The sequence below is a fragment of the Callithrix jacchus genome, chromosome 10 (genome assembly GCF_049354715.1).
Source record: "Callithrix jacchus isolate 240 chromosome 10, calJac240_pri, whole genome shotgun sequence".
NCBI lineage: Eukaryota > Metazoa > Chordata > Mammalia > Primates > Cebidae > Callithrix > Callithrix jacchus.
The window spans coordinates 75,685,871-75,706,763 of NC_133511.1; the positions used below are offsets into that span (position 1 = coordinate 75,685,871).

The 20,893-nt window shown below is 40.0% G+C and overlaps 1 protein-coding gene and 1 long non-coding RNA gene across 6 annotated transcripts in view; one reads left to right on the forward strand and one right to left on the reverse strand.

Moving 5' to 3' along the window:
• Window positions 1-20,893, forward strand: part of LOC118145816 (uncharacterized) — a 167,323-nt gene that overhangs the window by 48,243 nt on the left and 98,187 nt on the right. The window lies entirely within an intron of this gene.
• Window positions 1-20,893, reverse strand: part of SBF2 (SET binding factor 2) — a 495,691-nt gene that overhangs the window by 25,644 nt on the left and 449,154 nt on the right. For all 4 annotated transcript variants that reach the window (XM_054242060.2, XM_054242059.2, XM_002755039.7 and 1 more), the window contains 4 exons: window positions 16,135-16,319; window positions 12,937-13,113; window positions 9,529-9,630; window positions 8,624-8,809 (listed from right to left, as the gene is read on the reverse strand). In XM_054242060.2, the coding sequence (XP_054098035.1) occupies window positions 8,624-8,809; window positions 9,529-9,630; window positions 12,937-13,113; window positions 16,135-16,319 (650 nt within the window). The remainder of the gene's footprint in view (window positions 1-8,623; window positions 8,810-9,528; window positions 9,631-12,936; window positions 13,114-16,134; window positions 16,320-20,893) is intronic.

Here is a 20,893-nt window from a genome sequence, read left to right on the forward strand (position 1 = left end):
AGAGCAATCAGGCAAAAAAAAGAAATAAAGGGTTTCAAATAGGAAAGGAGGAAGTCGAATTGTCTCTATTTGCAGACAACGTGACTGTATATCTAGAAGACCCCATCATCTCAGCCCCAAATCTCCTGAATCTGATAAGCAACTTCAGCAGTCTCAGGATACAAAAATCAATGTGCAAAAATCACAAGCATTCCTATACACCAATAACAGACTTAAATCAAGAGAGCCAAATCAAGAACAAACTGCCATTCACAATTGCTACAAAGGGAATAAAATACCTAGGAATACAACTTACAAGGAACATAAAGGACCTCTTCAAGGAGAACTACAAACCACTGCTCAACGAAAAAAGAGAGGACAAAAACAGATGGAGAAACATTCCATGTTTGTGGTTAGGAAGAATCAATATCGTGAAAATGGCCATACTGCCCAAAGTAATTTACAGATTCAACGCTATCCTAATCAAGCTACCAATGACCTTCTTCACAGAACTGGAAAAAACCACCTTAAACTGCATATGGAACCAAAAGAGAGCCCGCATAGCCAAGTCAATTCTAAGCAAAAAGAACACAGTGGGAGGCATCACACTACCGGACTTCAACCTATACTACAAGGCTACAGTAATCAAAACAGCATGGTACTGGTACCAAAACAGAGATATAGACCAATGGAACAGAATAGAGGCCTCAGAGGCAACACAACATATCTACAACCAGATGATCTTTGATAAACCAGACAAAAACAATGGGGAAAGGATTCCTTGTTTAATAAATGGTGTTGGGAAAACTGGCTAGCCATGTGCAGAAAGCAGAAACTGGACCCCTTCCTGACCTTACACTAAAATTAACTCCATATGGAAAGACTTAAACATAAGACAAAACACCATAAAAACCCTAGAAGAAAATCTAGGCAAAGCTATTCAGGACATAGGTGTAGGCAAGGATTTTATGACCAAAACACCAAAAGCATTGGCAACAAAACCCAAAATAGACAAATGGGACCTAATCAAACTCCACAGCTTCTGCATGGCAAAAGAAACAGTCATTAGGGTGAATTGGCAACCAACAGAATGGGAAAAAATTTTTGCAGTTTACCCATCTGACAAAGGGCTGATATCCAGAATTTACAAAGAACTAAAATAGATTTACAAGAAAAAACCAAACAAGCCCATTCAAAAGTGGGCGAAGGATATGAACAGACACTTTACAAAAGAAGACATACATGAGGCCAACAAACGTATGAAAAAATGCTCATCATCACTGGTCATTAGAGAAATGCAAATCAAAACTACACTGAGATACCATCTCACGCCAGATGCTGGAGAGGATGTAAAGAAATAGGAACACTTTTACATTGTTGGTGGGAGTGTAAATTAGTTCAACCATTGTGGAAGACAGTGTGGCGATTCCTCAAGGACCTAGAAATAGAAATTCCATTTGACCCAGCAATCCCATTACTGGGTATACATCCAAAGGATTATAAATTGTTCTACTATAAGGACACATGCACATGAATGTTCATTGCAGCACAGTTTACAATAGCAAAGACCTGGATCCAACCCAAATGCCCATCGATGATAGACTGGACTGGGAAAATGTGGCACATATACACCATGGAATATTATGCAGCCATGAAAAACAAGGAGTTCGTGTCCTTTGTAGGGACATGGATGAACCTGGAAACCATCATTCTCAGCAAACTGACACAAGAACAGAAAATCAAACACCTCATGTTCTCGCTCATAGGCGGGTGTTGAACAATGAGAACACATGGACACAGGGAGGGGAGCACTACACACTGGGGAGTGTTGGGGGGAAATAGGGGAGGGACAGCAGGGGGTGGGGAGTTGGGGAGAGATAGCATGGGGAGAAATGCCAGATATAGGTGAAGGGGAGGAAGGCAGCAAATCACATTGCCACATGTGTATCTATGCAACAATCTTGCATGTTCTTCACATGTACCCCAAAACCTAAAATACAATAAAAAAATTATGTTTTCATTAAAAAAAATGTAATATAGCACAGCCAGATTGGAAATCATACTAATGAGGTCTTTAGACCCTGAACAATATTACTTTTTATGTTTGTGAAGCATTTACCTACAAATAATCAAACTTTAATTAAAAGTGAACTTTGGTTTTTGATTTCAGAACCAACCAGTTTATATAGAACATTTGAATTTTAACTCTCTATTCTAAAAAAAATAAGATGAATCTTAAATTTAGCTGATTAGTAAAGAAATCAGCATAAATTAAACATATACCCCAAATTGTTTTAATTAAGTTAGCATTTTGGAGTTTTAGCATCTATTGTACTGTATTCTAAATATAATAGGAATGTAATTTATGCTACATCTTTGCATATGTTAAATTGCTTTAATCATACCACTGAAGAGGAACTAACAAAATATAGGTTACCTTCCAACATCTAGAGCTCTCCTGCTCCCACCTACGCAGCCCCACCCCCAACAGTAAAATATAAGAATTTCATTCCAAGTAAGGATTATTATACTTGGGAGACAATGATGTTCCCATCTTTGAGGACAGTATGTCTTACATGAGAACCTCCTATCTCTTACTGATTGTGAGTGGATTATTTTGCTGACTCTAATGTTTAGGTGTGCAGAATTCTGCGAGGTGAACGTAGAGATTTAACACATTAAGTAGTACTTTTAACTTAAGCCAAATTCAACTGCACAAGCTCATTCCCCTGGAATCCTCTCCCATTAAAGGAATTCTTAAGAGGTAAAAAACCCAAAAGGGAGTGGGGAGAATGGGAGGAAACACAGTATCAGGCCAAAGCAATTCAGCAATTTTTGAAAGATGGAAAATAGAAGGAAAAATAGCAGTAAATGATAGAAGAGGAGAAGCTACATTGGGATTCCTGCCAGGTGGAAAATGATTTCAGAAGGTAACAATTTGCTGTGTAAACCCAGAAAGGCTCAGGGCACAGAGGCCCAAGTACTGAGTAATGCAGAGGTGAAAAGGAGGCTATAATGGGACTAGTTGGAAGTCTATGGAGGTAGTTGTTAGACCCCAAGTTCTTCCCTATCCATGCAGTCATATGATTACCCTTTTCAGAGCAACAGATCAGAGGTTTATTTTCTGAAAAACAAAAAACAAAAAAACAAAACAAACCTGATAAGCTCTAGACTTAGGAACACCAGGCACAACTGGGTTAGTGATGGGACTTGAGAGACACTGAAAACAGCATGAAGAAAACAAAGTCTGCATACTGACCTGGGATTTCCCTGGACCTACTTCCTGCCCTGCTTCCAGAAAGCAGGAAGCCAGACCTACAAGCACCTTCTGGGCCCCAGACAGACAAATTCTTCTCCATGGAAACCAGATGGCTGCTGTTTTCTTTTTCTGGAACTCTAGTTTACTGAGATGTTGGTCTTACTAATTAAAGACTGTTATTTTTTTCCTTCAGATTTATTGAAGTATAATTTAAATATAATAAAATTTCCCTTCTTTAAGTATACAGTTTTATAGTTTTAGTCACTGTACACAGTTGTGTAACCATCACCACAATCAGGATACAGAACAGTTTCCTGATGCTGAAAAGTTTGCTTATGCCCTTTGCATGATGATTGCTCCCCTCCCTTGGTCACTGGTCCCAGGCAATCACTGATTTGCTTTCAGTTACTGTGGTTTTGCCCTTTTTAGAATGTCATATAAATAAACTTATGTGGTAGATAAGTCTTTTCTGCTTGGCTTCTTTCACTGAACATAATGATCAAAAGATGGGTCATGTTGTTATAATATTAATATTTCATTCCCTTTGTGTGCTGGGTGGTATTCCACTGAATTCATACACCAGAATTTGTTAATCTCTTTTTTCTCTGATCTTGCCTTCTCATTTTATTTCATTGAGTTGATCTTCAACCTCTGATATCCTTTCTTCTGCTTGGTCAATTCGGCTGTTGAAACTTGTGCATGCTTTGCGAAGTTCTCGTGTTGTGTTTTTCAGCTCCATCAATTCACTTATATTCCTCTCTAAGTTGTCCATTCTTGTTAGCATTTCGTCAAATCTTTTTTCAAGGTTCTTAGTTTCTTTGCATTGGGTTACAACATGTTCTTTTAGCTCACAGAAGTTTCTCATTACCCAGCTTCTGAAGCCTGATTCTGTCATTTCATCACACTCATTCTCCATCCAGCCTTGTTCCCTTGCTGGTGAGGAGTTGTGATCCCTTGTAGGAGGAGAGGTGTTCTGGTTTCAGGTGTTTTCATCCTTTTTGCGCTGGTTTCTTCCCATCTTTGTGGATTTATCCACCGGTTGTCTTTGTAGTTGTTGACTTTCAGATTGGGTCTCTGAGTGGACATCTAGTTTGTTGATGATGAAGTTATTTCTGTTTCTTAGTTTTCCTTCTAACAGTCTGGCCCCTCTGCTGTAGGACTGCTGAGGTCCACTCCAGGCCCTGCTTGCCTGGGGATCACCTGCAGCAGCTGTAGAACAGTAAGGGTTGCTGCCAGTTTCTTCTTCTGCTATCTTTGTCCCAGAAGAATACCCGCCAAATGTCAGTCTGATCTCTCCTTTATGAGGTGGCCTCTTTGGATATATGAGGGTCAGGGAGCTGCTTGAGGAGACAGTCTGTCCTTTATAGGAGTTCAGGTGCTGAGCTGTGAGCTCTGTTGTTCATTCAGGGCTGCTGGGCAGGTACGTTTAAGTCTGCTGCGGCAGAACTCATAAACCCCTTTTTTTCCCCAGGTGCTCTATCTGGGGGATTTATGGCTTTATTTATGAGTTTCTGCTGTGCTGCTTTTTTTGTTCAGGGCTGCCCTGCCTAGCAAGGAGACAGCCTAATCACTGTCTGCCTACAGAGGCTTTGCTGAGCTGCTGTGGGCTCCGCTCAGCTGCTGTGTGAACTTCCCTGCAGTCCTGTTTATATGGGTATAGTTGGAACTGCCTTGGCAATGGTGGCCCACCTCTGTAATGGCGGACTCTTTCTGTAATGGTGGGTTGCCTTGGCAATGGCGGGCTGCCTCAGCAATGGCGGACTACCTCCATAGTGGTAGAGTGCCCCGGTAATGGTGGATGCCCCTCCCCGACAGAGCTGGACCATCTCGGGTTCAGCTGTGCTTGCTGTGAGACTCTCAACTCAGAGCGTTTCCAATTGCTGTTTTTTTGTGTGTGGGGGTGGGACCAGCTGAGCCTGATCACCTGGCTCCCTGCCTCACAGCCTTTTTTTTTTTTAGTTGAACGGTCAACTCTCTCTCAGGTGTTCCAGTCGCCTGTTGAAAAGGTGCTGGGATCTGTGTGATTTCCCGTGTGGTGACCCACTATGCCAGTTGAAATAGTGGCACTGAGATTTGTGGTGCTTTTTTGCCTGGGAATCTCCTGGCCTGGCTCCCTGTTTCAGTCCCCCTTTTAATCAGATGAATGGGTGACTCTGCCTTCCCGGAGCTCCAATTGCCAGCTAAAAGGGCACCCAGACCAGTGTATTTTGTATGGAGAACCGCTGTGCCGGCCAAAACAGCCCCGCTGGTGACCCATGGGGCTCCTCCGCCTGGGAATCTCCTGGTCTGTGGGCAATAAAAATCCGTCTGGAAATGCGGTGTCCACTCACCCTCTGCACTTTCACTGGGAGCTGCAATCCTGAGCTGCTCCTAATCGGCCATCTTAGATCGTCCTTCGAATTTGTTAATCTCTTCATTGGTTGATGGACATCTGTTTTTCATGCTACCCCTTTACAGTTGCACTTATTTTCTTCTTCCCTCCCATCTTGAATCTGCAACCAGTAATTTATGATCTTGTCATTTTGAAAATATTAGCTGGGCACAGTGGCTCATGCCTATAATCCCAGCACTTTGGGAGGCTGAGGCATATGGATTGCCTGAGCTCAGGAGTTTGACACTGTCCTGGACAACATGGTGAAACCCTGTCTCTACCAGAAATACAAAAAATTAACCAGGTGTAGTAGTGTGTACCTGTGGTCCCAGCCACTTGGGAGGCCAAGGTGACAGGATCGTGTGAGCCTGGGAGGTGGAGGTGAGCTGAGATCATACCAGCTATACTCCAACTGAGGGGAGAGAGTGAGACTCTGTCTCAAAAAAAAATTATATACATGGAATCATACCCAACTGGATCCTTTGAGATTGCTTTTTTTTCTCATTCAATATAATGTCCTTGAGATCCCTTTAAGTTGTTGCATGTGTCAGTAATTAATTCCTTTTTATTGTTGAGTAGTAGTCCACAGTATGGATGTATCCCAGTTTGTATAGCCATTCACCTGTTGTAGGACCTTTTAGTTTCCCCCACTTACATTCAAATTGGATATGTGGAAGGGTAATTCTTTATGAGATGTGGAGCCATTGAAGGTTTTTGTTTGTTTGCCTTGAAGACTTCTGTGGAGGGGAATAACAGCATCGCATCTGAGCTTTTGGAAGATTATGCCAGCAGTTCTACATAGGATATTCTAGATGGTCTTGATGAAGGATGAGCATGAACAAGACCTGTGGTCTTTCAAATTCTTATTCATTGATATTATCTATATATTGTCTATTATATTCCAGGGATTGAATCTGTAATTGTGTTAGATACTAGGGATATGAAGACTAGTATGACATAGTCCCTGTTCCCAGGAATTCTCAGACTAAGTACAGGGCAATAGTTACATACAAATCAATATACCTTAGTGTTATAGATGCTATCAAAAAAGTCTATACATGACACATTAGAAATATAAATGAAGTAGGAGGGTGAGGGTTAGCAAAAGATTCAAATAATTATGAACTAAAATAACATGTATAGTGCTCAGAACAGTGCCTAGCACATAGTAAGCAGTCAACACATATTAGTCATCATTGTTAATAATGGTGGTTGGTATATGGAGGCAGGAAACAGCCCCGTCCATTTGGTAAGCATAATAAAAGGATAAGCACAATAAGAAGTGCTTTCATGAGGAACTCATATGCTTTCACCTGCCTAGAAGTGAGAAGAGATGCTTGCTCCTCTCCTTTCGACTCAGGTAAGCTTTCTGTTTCAGAGACAATGGTCTCCAAACTTCTCCCTCATCTATTTGCCAAAAGGAGTATGAATAAAAGGGCCAATATTCAAACAGAAAACAAATATAGTATACTTGCTGCAAAGAGTTTAAAGGTACACACGTAACCTTGTGACCAGCAGCTCCAGTCACTGCTGGGACAGATCAATTAAAATTCTTCAATAGGTTTCATAAATAAGTAAATTAGAGCAGTAAAAAACATAGCCTCAGGCTGGGCGCGGTGGCTCACGCCTGTAATCCTAGCATTTGGGAGGCCAAGGTGGGTGGATCACCTGAGGTCAGGAGTTCGAGACCAGCCTGGCCATCATGGTAAAGCCCCATCTCTTTAAAAAAAAACAAAAAAACAAAAAAACCATAGCCTCCTGTGTGTGGGGTGGAATGTTGGGAAGTCACTGCTCATGAGTATGGAGTTTCTTTCTGGAGTGATAAGATGCTCTAAAATTGACTGTGGTAATTGTTACACAACTTTGTGAATAGATTCAAAACTACTGAACACTTTAAATAGGAGAAGAGTATGATACATAGTTCAACAAAGCTGTTATTTACAAAAATTATGTAGTGATTTAGAAAGTTAATGAAGTGATTACTAGAATAAAAACAAAACATAACTACATACTAACTCGGTGTCATCAGAAGACTTAGTTGCATCTCTGGTTCCTGAAAACATAGTTCTACCTTACTTTCCAATCGGTATTAGAGGCCACTGTGTTTTAACGAGGCTCACCATTCCCACAAATATGTTTGACATGCCAGAACCCATTCATCCAACCCTGGGATTGTGGTCAAATGAAACAAAGCTGGAAATAGGCCTGCTTTTCCTAGGCCAATTCAGTCTTCAACTTGCAAGCTCAGTGCCATCAAATTCTCAAACCAAATCCTGACCAAGGCCCCATCCAGAGGTCTGCATCTGATGTGCCTGGGATGAAGGCAGGAGGGAGCCTGGAATACTCCCATCTCCCCTACTTTCACTGCATTTGAATGGATATACTTGAGCTCCCACTTATAAGTGAGAATATGAAATATTTGATTTTCTGCTTCTTCATTAATTTGCTTAGGATAATTGCCTCCAGCTACATACATGTCATTGCAAAAGACATGATTTCATTCTTTTTTATGGTTGCGTAGTATTCCATGGTGTTATGTAACACATTTTCTCAATGTGGTAGAAATGACCAGTGTTCTCAAACCTGTATGCTTGTCTGACTGGACCCTGATTATTTCTCCAGGGGTTAGACTTTACCTCTTATGTTCCCAGGCACAAACTAGGGTCCTCCCAAACTGGGCAGACCATGTGCTGGATTTCAGGACCCCCATTACCTAGAGATTTTGTTCTTAGGTAATAAGCCCAAGTTTGCTCATCTTCTTTGAAGACGGTAATTTAGAGTGCTGGCTACTTCACTTGGGGCAAGCCCAATAGCCAGCTTATCTGTTCCAGTTTCAGAAACCAACCAGTTTTTTTTCTTTTCCATTCCTAGGACAAGATTTCAGCATGTCCTATGGCTGAGTTAATTAGAATTCTGACAGGAAGGTATCTGGCATACCATCACAATGCTCCATCAATGCCAATATGTTGTATTCTTTCCTTCACATCAAGTCAACTCAGTCTCTCTCTACTTACCTGGTGTACACAGTCTAAGAACTGTAAGAATACTGGAGCAAAACCACTCCCCTGACAGTTGAGGGTCAAGCTGCTCCGCTGACTGAATTTGTGACCAAAAGAGAGCCACTCTTTTTCAACCAACATCCGGAAGCCTTCAAGTGTCCTATAAAAGGGATCACTGAGTAACTGAACCAGGGATGTCACCTAGGGCACAAGCAGGATGGATTTGTCATTAATTTTAGTTCTGAAAAAGTCCTATTACTAAGATAAAAGCACTTCCGTCTGATGCTAGCTAAATCACAGTTACCTGGACAGCAAATTTGTTCACTAACCATTCCAGGATGGCCAATAAAATGAATTCTGTAAACTTTCCAGTAAAAACTAAAACTCAAATTTATTATGGCTACAAGTTTACGTTCAGGGAATTAAGACTTTAATCCTTAACTGGCCAGTTTGCTGATGGCAACCTTTTCCTAAGTTAATCAGAGGTCAGGGGATCAGTTCAAATTGATTCTACTTTTTGGCAGATTAATGTCTTAATGTAGCCTGAACTCACACTTTTTCTTTTCACTCTGGAGTGACTTAAGGGGGGGCTTATAGAGAGCCAGGGGACGGACTGACAAAACCCAGAAAGGTTGGTCCACCCCTTATACTGCTGGTCTAGGGCTCCATCTGCAAGCCTGCAGGGTACATCTGTGGGTGGAAGAGCTTGATGCCTGGAGTCAGAGCTCCAGGCTGTGCAGGGGCTGAGAGCTCATGGTACAGAGTTTTCTGATGAATACCAGGTGATGTTAAATACAGGACTTTCTCTGTCCATAAACATATTAGTCATTATACAAAAGATTCATCTGAAGAATTTAGAAACAACCAAATGGAAATATAAATATAAAATGAACTACCCAAAAATATGTCTAATAATTTACTTGTGCAGTGATGTCCCAGCCTTCCTCCAAACAGACCAAAACTGAGGAACCATTCTCAAGTACTTCTGATACAACCACAGCCAGCTGCATTATCCTGTGAAGCTAAGAGATAGTAAAGAACACAATTAGACCAAGTACTTTCTGAGTACACAAGTCAGAGTTGCTTTCAACCCTGGATAATCAAACAAGTTAGGGATAAAACGCTTGGACAAAAGAACCAGTTCCTTCCATGGGTACTGCAAAACCAAATACTTGAAAGTTCTTTTAAAGCCACTTCATGGAAAAAAAAAAAAATTAAAGGAAAAAACATACATACTTAAAAGTTCTTCCATATCGAGATTAAACAATGACACTTTTGTCTGTGTGTAGTGACTCATGCCCATAATCACAGCACTTGGGGAGGCCAAGGCGGGCAGGTCATTTGAGGTTAGGAGTTCAAAACCAGCCTGGGCAACATAGTGAGACCCCATCTCAATAAAACAACAAAATGATACTTTAAAAAAGTAGACACATTTTAAAACAATACATTCTAGTAATACATAATGAAATAAAATGACCTTACATGATTTCCTTAAAAGTAGGTGAGCTATAATTCCATAGAGTACAAAAGATAGAGCTTCTATGTGGATTTCCCAACAAAGAAAGAAAATTCAGATGAATTTTATTGGATTTAAAATTTGTTTTTCCATGATGCAAAAAGTTCTATTTCAGATACTCCTAATTTTTTGGGAATTAGATAGTGGTGATAGTTACACAACGTTGTGGTTATACCAGAAAGCACTGGGTTGTATGCTTTTATCATAAGGGTAAATTTCATGGTAAGTGAATTACATGTTAAAAAAAGATACTCCTGGTGGGCATGGTGGCTCAACACCTGTAATCCTGGCACTTTGAGTTGGGAGGCTGAGGCAGGAGGACTGCTTGAACTCAGGAGTTCGAGACCACCTGGGCAACATGGTGAAACGACATTTCTACAAAACATAAAAAAATCAGCCAGGCATGGCAGCACGTGCCTGTAGTCCCAGCTACTCAGGAGGCTGAGGTGGGAGGATTGAACCTGGGAGATCAAGGCTACGGTAAGCCATGATCATGCTACTGCACTCTAGCCTGGGTAAAAGAGCAAGACCCTGTCTCAAAAAAAAAAGTAAAAATAAAAATAAATAAGATAGTCTTATTTGTCTGTACTGTGTACTAAATGAGAAGAAAACTTTTATATTTGTGCTAAGTTTTTAAAGCTGTACCAATTGGCTCAAAGTCCTTAATAAATAAGGTATGAGAATAGCATATAGATTTTATTATTTATTTATTTTTTACTTCCTCTAACATGGATCTGTAAAGCATGTATATTTTAAAACCAAATGTACAACATTCTAGTTTTAAAAATATTTTAATTATCATCAGATATAATTTGCAATTTGAATCCAACTCAGAACAAAAACAAAAATGAAAAAAACCATATCTTAAACAAAGCGAGGCTACTAAAACACAGGAATAAGGCAAATGTCCTACTCAGTAAAGAGGAGCTGCTCACACAACTGTTTCTACAGCATAGCTATCACCCGGCTGGAATTCTGGGCTCAGAATTTATTCTAAGAAATGTTATTAAAAAGCCAAAACATAATAGATGCCAGCGAGCCTGTGGAGAAAAGGGAACACTTATAACAAGGCCAATGGGAATGTAAATTAGTTCAGCCACTGTGGAAACTAGTTGGCCCATTTGATCTAGCAATCCCATTGCTAAGTATATACCCAAAGGAATATAAATTGTTCTACCATAAAGACACATGCACACATATGTTCAGTGTAGCACTATTCACAATAGCAAAGACATGGAGTCACCTATATGCCCGTCAATGGTAGACTGGATAAAGAAAATATGGTATATATACCCCATGGGATACTACATAGCCATAAAAAGAATAAGCTCATGTCCTCTGCAGTAACACAGCTGAAGTGAACTAACATAGGAACAGAAAACCAAATACTGCATGTTCTCACTTATAAGTGGGAGCTAAACATTGAGTACACATGGACACAAAGAAGGGAAGAGACATGTGGAGTGTACTTAAGGTTGGAGGTGAGAGGAGGGTGAGGATAAAAAAACTACCTATCAGGTACTATGCTTATTACCTCGGTGATGAAACAATCTGTACACCAAACTCCGAAGACATGCAATTTACCTATATAACAAACCTATATATGTACCCCTGAACCCAAAATAAAACTTGAAAAAAGAATTTGCTCTAAGAGTTAACTTTTAAAATGTCAATATCCTAAGTGGGCAATTATTTTCCACTGTCTTTAGTCCCTAACTTTTGGTACAGGTCCACTTTCTAGCAAAAAGCAGAGCACAGAATGTATCAGAAACATGGATGGGTAAGTTCGGTGGTGGGGTCCGTTTGGAGTTGGGGCTCACAGCCTAGGGACAGAAAGGAGTATGATCAGTTCCTTCCATGGGTATGCAAAGCACCCTATATTGCCTTAATAATAATGAGCACGGCATGATACATTTATAGCCAATTGTGTGTGTGGCAGCATTTCTCTTTGGTTTAAGCATCTTGAGAACAGTCACTGACCTGGGTACTGACATAATTTCCTTTTTTTTTTTTTTTTTTGCCTTTTAGTCCAGTGTGCTGTGGGAAACAACCTCTTTTCCTCTTCCAGAGAGGCAGGATGCTTAGAAGTAGATGGAGGCAGGGGACTGGGAATTTCTGCAAGGTGGTAAGAAATAATGGGGGCCAGGCGTGGCAGCTCATGCCTGTAATTATAGCACTTTGGGAGGTCAAGATGGGAGGATCACTTGAGGCCAGGAGTTCAAGACCAGCCTGGGTAACATAAGAAATAAAGGGGCCTACAGACAAGGCCCTCTAATTTCTCAATAAAAGTTCAATTAAGAATATCCTAAGGTTGAATGAACTGAAAGACAGACATTTTTCTCAAGCCTTAGGTAGGTTTGGGGGCATCCAGTGTGCCTTTGGTGGCTGGTTTGGGGGTGAATCTAAAATCTAGAGACCTTGAACAGGCAGACAAATGAAAGGTGAGAGCTCTTTAAGTCATGCAGAAATTGCCATCTGCCCTGGATCCTTACTGTATTGACAACTAGGCAAGAGCCCTGTAAATACACGCTGACTAAATCTACTGAACATAAAAAATTTCCATTGAAAATAGTGTCCTACAGACACGAAACTTTGACTTACACAGAGATAAAAACCCAGTGATCAAGATTACTGCTCCCTCACCTCCTATACCAGATGACTTCCTGAAACTGAAAGGCCTTTACAGATGGTACACAATAAAGGAGGAGAATGTTGGGTAGTGGGGGAACAAAGTATTTTTTTCTCAAATACAGTTCTGTATATATGCTTGGCCTCTGTTTCTTTGAGATAAAGAAGCAGTTGCAGGCATTACCTGTGGGAACCACTCAGAATCTCCCAGCGCTTTCAAGAAGGTCACTTCTGAGTCAGTCGGGATGGTGCTTGGGATACAGGCCCTCATCAGCTTCTTAAAACTGGCTTTCACTTGTCGGATTTCATGAAATTCAACAGGAACAAACTCACAATTTAAAGCAAATTCTACCTTGAAGTTCTGTGGATGAAGATTCAGAGAATTAGGAGATGAAGTACTATAGGTAAGACAGTGATGTTTTCAATGGAGCAGTGCATTGAAATAGTTAGGTGGGGCCAAACAGCTGCAGAGGCTGCCAATGAGTTTGTAAAAAAAAAAAAACAAAAAAAACCCATGAAAGGTTTTATTCATTTCTATCTTTGGGATAGTATTTTTTCACTTAATATGACATGTGTATCAACCTATATGTATTTGAGTACTTTTTCATTTACATCTTTAATCCATATTTAATTCATTTTGTGTGGGTGTGAGTGTTGTATTATAATCAAAGAATGCTATATGATGGCCTACTGGTATACTTCATTTTAATAATCTGGTTGGCTAGCTCTGAAGAAGATTTAAAAGTCCTCTAACTTTTCATGCCAAAGAATGAATTAATATTCTCAAAATCTTTCCCCTTTCTTTTCATTTTGCCCAAATTACTCTTGCTGGACCATCTGCTTTTCTAAGAGCAAAACTGCTTTCTGGAGATTGGTTGCACAGCAACGCGAATGTACTTAATAATACTGAGTCCTACACTTACAAATGGTTAAGATGATAAATCTTGTTATGTGGATTTTACAATTTTTCCTTTGTCTTAATAATTCCATTTTAAGGAAGCTACTCTAAGGAAATAATGTAATAGGAAAAAAAAACCCCAGGGAATGGTATCTCAATTAAAAAAAACAAAACAAAATGTATATGCTTAGAATTGTGACTATAATTTTATATACAGAAGACAAAGAAACCTAAACAACCAACAATATGGGATGAATAGTGACTAACGTAGTTATGAAGACTACTATCTGACATGACATGCAAACATGATGTTAAGGCTTAAGATAAAGAACCTAGCAATATACATGAGTGCCTCTCTATTATTTTTAAAAACTTGTAATAGACAAAAAACAGTTTACTTCTCTGGAAAATAGATTCCTATTTCCCAGCTATACATGAGCTAGGTATGCCTATCCTACAAACCAGGAGTTACCCATCAAAGTATTGAGACCCTCCATTAGGCTGTAAGGAATTTGTTCCTACTAATAAAGTATTCAAGTATGTGAATTTACCTAGGTAAAGAAGGCCAAATTCAAAAATATTTTCAGAATAAGTCACTGGAATTTATTGGCTTTCCTTTATGCTTCTTTGTTGGGAGAAAAAGGTGTGGAATTATAAATGGACAGCACTGTGTTAGCTAGAATGTGGCACATATCAGATAGATAGAGAGCCATATTCTACACACAAAACTGAATGAAAGATAAAACCTGAATGGAATATGTAAAATTGCTAACAACTATTGTGCCAGAATGGCGGGATTACATTTTTAAAAATAGTCATACTTGGCCAGGCATTGTGGCTCACCCCTGTAATCCCAGCTCTTTGGGAGGCTGAGGCAGGCAGATCATGAGGTCAACAGATCAAGACCATCCTGGCCAATGTGGTGAAACTCCTTCTTCACTAAAAATACAAAAAAAAAAAAAAATTAGCTGGGTGTGGTGGCACGTGCCTGTAGTCCCAACTACTTGGAAGGCTGAGGCAGGAGAATCGCTTGAACCCGGGAGGTGGAGGTTGTAGTGAGCTGAGATAGCGCCACCGCGCTCCAGCCTGGTGACAGAGCGAGAACCTGCCTCAACAACAAAATACACACACACACACACACACACACTCTTTATTGAGGAAGGACAGAAAGAAAAAGAAAAGAGGGCTGGAGGAAGAGAGGGAAGGAAAAAATCTGCATCTCAAGTCTTTCTTACTCCAATATGTATGGTCACACAGTGAATCTGAGAAATGATGTGCAAAGAGAATGGCAGAGGTGAGTATTCAGGAGCTAAACTTTGGAGAGTGATTCGTATCATGAGTAAGTGGTGTGTGGAACATGGAAAGTCTATGCTCTGGAAAAGACACTAGTACCAGCAACCCTGGATTGCTGTTGAAAAGTGTATTTTCTGGATATAAAATTATCTACTATATCAGAAGATACATATGCAGATTTAAAAATTAAGCATTACCCAGCAACCTAAAGATTGCAGACTAAGTGGTTGCAGCAGTCCAGGCAGTGGGAGAAGAGCTAGCAAAGCCAGCCTGCTACAGAAGAGATGACTAAGTCACTGGTGTCTTAAGGGCCAAGCATGTGGTATCTTGCTAAGGGCACCCTGCTCACAGTTTCTGTTCCACGGTTCAGCCAGAGGTCTAGGTTGTCCAATGCCAACTGGAGCACTGAACTGAATGTTGAGGAGATTTCTTTCATGTCCTATACACCTATTGATAGTAATGAAATTTATTTTGTAATGTGTGACTTGCAAAACATTAAACTCAAGGAATTATCGTTTTTGGAGGAAAAGACCATCTTTACAATGTATGGGCCCTCATCATAGTGAAGCTCTTCAGCACAACAATTTAACAGTAAGAATAAAGGTCATTAGCATCTAGTATTTTGAATTGTCTAACATGTCTTAGGACATGTGTCTCTACCTTCATAGCCTTGCAAAGTTTTAACAAGTGTTACCTATAAAACCTACCCTTGGCCTTGCCTTGCCTCCATACATGGTATCACAGTCTTCCTCTCCCCGTTCCTCTATCTTTCTATAGACTTTTTTTATCAATAGGTTTACAACAACAGAACTATCTGTTTTGCCTTGGGCAGACTCCTGTGGAAACTGAGTCAAAGCTGTGGAAACAGCCTGATTGAGCCTTATTTCTTTTCTGTATGTATACTTCCTAATATTCCTGATGTTTACATTGATTTTTTATGATTATGAATAAATATTTATTTTCATGGCTAATAAATATGCATATGTATTTATGTGTATGCATCTATATTAATATTAGTATGTGTATAAATAAATATAAAAGGAGAGCTCATTCTTTTGAGACTGATTATTAACTTCAGGTTAAGAATCATGCTGTAAGAAAAAATTCTAGGAAAGCTGGTTTGTGACACAGGTTTTATAAACAGATTGAGTGTATCCATAAAGTTTCTAAGTGAGAAAAAAGAAATCTTACCCTTAGTTGTGACTTTTCACCAAATATGTAAAGGGCTGCTTGCCGTTTCAAGAGCTGGTTTTGTAGGTAGGTGCTGTTACTGAAGGAGGCCGAGTGATCCTTGCCTGCCAGCCGGGCGCCAACATCAATGAAGGATGTTGGAGAGCTGATCAAGCGAGTGCTAGAGCGGAGACTTGCCCACACACCTTCACAAAAGTCAAAATAATGGAGTGAGACCATCGAATGTGGGACTGCTACTGACTAAGGAAAAAGCTGTCTGCTCTGGAGCTACCGTTTTAGAGGCCATCGCAAGTTAATTAATCTAAAAATCATAAGTCACATGGTCATTTGCTACTTACTTTTGTAACATAAACATTATTCAATATAGCATTTCAAAATCATTCAATCTTAGCCTCAGAAGGACCCACATAATCACCCAAATCAATCCTATTTTATATTTGGATGTAAATTCAGGATTTAAAAGTAAATACTAAGATCATAAGTAGAAGCAGTGCATTGATACTGGAAACAAAAATTGTTGGCAAGAGATACAAATAAAGTCTAGGAAGGCGAATGCTGAGTTACTCAATTTCTCAGGGCTTCATGAAAAAAGTAAGGAATATTCTTTTGCTTAGTTGATCAATTTGACAAGACATTTAAAGATATAAAATAGAAACTTAGTAAGTCTACTCAAATCTGAAGCTGGATTTGGAATTAATGTTTGTATATCATGCCAAAACACTGTAACTCTAAACAAGATTATATTATACATTTTTTTCCAGTATCCATGAAGAATCAGAAATTATAGATTTAGTAATGGGCACGGTGGCTCACACCTGTGATACCAGCACTCTGGGAGGCCAAGGTGGGCAGATCACTTGAGCCCAGGAGTTTGAGGCTAGCCTGGGCAACATGATGAAACCCCATCTCTACCATAAAAAAATACAAAAATTAGCCGGGTATTGCATGCCTGTAGTCCCACTTACTTGCGAGGCTGAGATGGGCGGATCACTTGACCCCAGGAGGTGGAGGGTACAGTGAATTGAGATAGCACCATTGCACTACAGACCGGGCAACAAAACGAGACACCGTCTCAAAAATAAATCATAAATAAAATAAAATGTACAGTAAGAAAGAGATACCTTTTTTTTTTTTGAGATGGAGTTTCACTCCTGTTGCCCAGGCTGGAGTGCAATGGTGCGATCTGGGCTTCCTACTACCTCTGCCTCCCAGGTTTAAGCAATTCTCCTGCCTCAGCCTCCCGAGTAGCTGGGATTACAGGCATGCGCCACCATGCCTGGCTAACTTTATATTTTTAGTAGAGCTGGGTTTCCCCATGTTGGTCAGGCAGGTTTCAAACTCGGCCTCAGGTGATCGTCCCACCGCGGCATCCCAAAGTGCTGGGATTATAGGCATGAGCCACTGTGCCCGGCCAGAAGCAGATATCTTCTAAGAGAAAGGGCAAGCTAACATGCTAGAAGAGTCTCAATGAGATAACCTGATCTTGGTTATATTAATTAGAAAAATCAAGATCTCTACATGCAAGTGAGACTATTATATATCAAACATCCAGACACAAAGGCATGTACTAATTCTCAAATTTGACTAGCACTGTATCACCTTAAAAGCAAGAAGCCCTCATAAATCCCTGTAGAACTGTGGTGTTCATCTCATTGATGGCATCACAGGGATACAGGACTTTCCTACTGCCTCCCTAAAGTGGGTTTCTTCTTCAGATCTAGAAAGGCTGATTGAGAAGCTTGTCTTCTCCCAGTATTAAATCAAAGTCATGTTTCTAGGTGACCAGAAGTCACCATGACAATGTCACATCTGCTTATCTTTCTAAGAATTTGTGGGGTCAGGAGACCAGTTCCCAAGAAAAGTTTTCACTGGTGATTTCAGCTTGACATGCATGATTTTTTTTTTTTTTGACAGAGTCTCGCTTTTGTGCCCAGGCTGGAGCACAGTGGCGTGATCTCGGCTCACTGCAACCTCTGCCTCCCAGGTTCAAGCGATTCTCCTGCCTCAGCCTCCCGAGTAGCTGGGATTACAGACGTGCACCACCACGCCTGGCTCATTTTTGTACTTTTATTTAGAGGCAGGGTTTCACCACGTTGGTCAGGATGGTCTCAAACTTCCGACCTCAGATGATCCACCTGCCTTGACCTCCCAAAGTGCTGGGATTACAGGCGTGAGCCACCATGCCCAGCCACATGAATCTTTCTGTGTAGTCTATGAGTTTTTCTTAGACATTATGGCAAGTATCACTTTTTCTGTAAATGGAATCACAGGAAATTCAGAATGCAGATGAGAAGAAAGGATACAATTTTACAAACGCAAAAAAATTTACATATGCAGTTGCATATGAAGATGGTTTAAACGAGTGATATATCAGGACACATAATACAGTACCTTGATTATGAACTCTTCCCTTAGCTGAAGATTTGGAATTTGACTGAGTAAAACATTTATCTCTGTACCCATGCACTGGTAGGTAAGATTAAAGACAGAAAGAGAAATAAAATGTATATAGCAGCAAATGTCAGAGCAGACTGAGTAAGAGAAGAATAGGCTATTTAATTTTTTAAATTAACAGGGGAAAAATATAAATATAATAAAAGTAGAAGATTTAATTAACAAACAAAAAGCTGCACAGTCACAAAAAAAGATGCACGGAGTACCTGTTAAATGAAATTTCAGCACCTGTGTATAAACACTATAAGCACAATGAAATGGACAGCACACAGCAGAAGGTGCCACCAAAAAATTATACCAAATGGAATAAGCTTTTGAAGACTGTCATTCAGTCAGAAACAAATTTATACAATAAAATTAAGGAATTTGGGGAGTTTATGTGTAAATGGTAGAAATCCATTGGTCCTAATATTGAAGGAGACTGATTGGCGAATGCTCCGTGTTGTACAACACATTTGTTCTTTGAGCAAGGTCATCACACCAGGAAAAAATGAAGCTCTAGCAACCATTTGGAATAACTAAGGGCATGTTTTTGCAGTAGAGCATTAAGCATTGCCACGCTATCTTCCTTCTTCTCTTTTCATTTGGAAATTACATTATTTTCCATAGTTATGAGCAGCAAAAAGTCATAATCCTGTGACAATACCCAATACCACTAATAATATAGCTTGTGATGATTGAAGTAATAACTTCTCTTAAAATCCCTACTTGCACAAAAATAACAGGCAGTATTAGAGATAATAGTTTTGTAATTTGAGTAATTTTTTTTTCCATCAGAAAGAAAGAGGTTTATGATAATGGCAAACTTTACCTGGTAATAACAAGAATTGTGAGCAGTTTTAGCACTTTCCAAGCAAACAACTTGCTCAAGTCAATTAGAGGAAATGATTTTGTATTTATTCAGGATCGCAATCTTGAATAGTAGTAGTACTGTTATACAATGCAAAATCATATAAAATATAACATAATAAAAATAACTAGGGCCGGGCACGGTGGCTCATGCCTATAATCCCAGCACTTTGGGAGGCCGAGGCGGGCGGATCATGAGGTCAAGAGATCAAGACCATCCTGGCCAACATGGTGAAACCTCATCTCTACTAAAAATACAAAAATTAGCTGGGTGTGGTGGTGTGCGCCTGTGGTCCCAGCTACCCGGGAGGCTGAGGTAGGAGAATTGCTTGAACCTGGGAGGCAGAGGTTGCAGTGAGCTGAAATTGTGCACTTCAGCCTGGCGCCTGGCGACAGAGTGAGACTCTGTCTCAAAAAAAAAAAATCATTAGAAGTGATTTTTCATTCCCACTTCACTCCTTTGCAAGTAGAAAATGAAGGGCACTGATGGCTTTGGTAGCCAAAGGAAGTCAGAAAGTAAGGGCTGCAGAAGTGCTGGCTGACGGCATACAGAGAATGTGACTGCAAGACAGAACGAAGACTTGGGAGGACATGGCCCAGGCACACTGTGTGGCTGGCTCTGTGTTGGCTGACTGCTCTCCTTCCTGCTAAAATTTTGAAATTTTCTATTGAATATGGGACACTAAGATGATTATAGTGACGTTGTAGTAGTTCCTGATTCTGAGATACTGTTCCCCTAAACATCACGCTTTCTTATGCTAGTCTCATTGCCTGGAATGGTTTCTCCCATTTCCCTACCTGATACGTTCCTACTTAACCCCTAAGATCTAGGTGCAATGTTAGCACGTCTAAAAGGCATTCTGACTGCTCCCAAGCTGAGGAGCAATATTTGAACTTTGATCATTGCATCATTATTATTTGCATATTCTTTTACTCTACAAGGTTGTGTATGTGAAAGAAAAACAAAATCTCAAGACTCCAGTTCACTATGCCAAAAGGAAAAAATTAAGCTGAAAGCTGAGACATACAGGAAGCTGCCTTTCCTTTTATTTTTAAGCAAACAGCTCTAGTTAAAAAGTTAAATTTCTCAGCAGGTAGCTACTCTATGTTCACTTTATCTTATAAACGAACACGTAACTGACTCTTCCCCTACCTGCTCCTTGTCTCTTGCAACATGTGGATTACCATACCCTCCCTCTTTCCCATTTAAATATTAAAGCCCTCAAAATCATTGCTGGAGAAAGGCACAGACCTGTCTCCAGGGTGTGTCCTTAACCTTGGCAAAATAAACTTCTAAATTTATTGAGAGCTGCCTCAGATACTTTTTGGTTTACATGTGCTTGCAAGGGCAGGAACCTAATCATGTCTGTTCTTGTATCTATGCTGAAAGCCTGAAATATAGGCACTCAAAGAATTTGTATGATTATTTACTTTTTGCAGACCAATCCATTGTGAG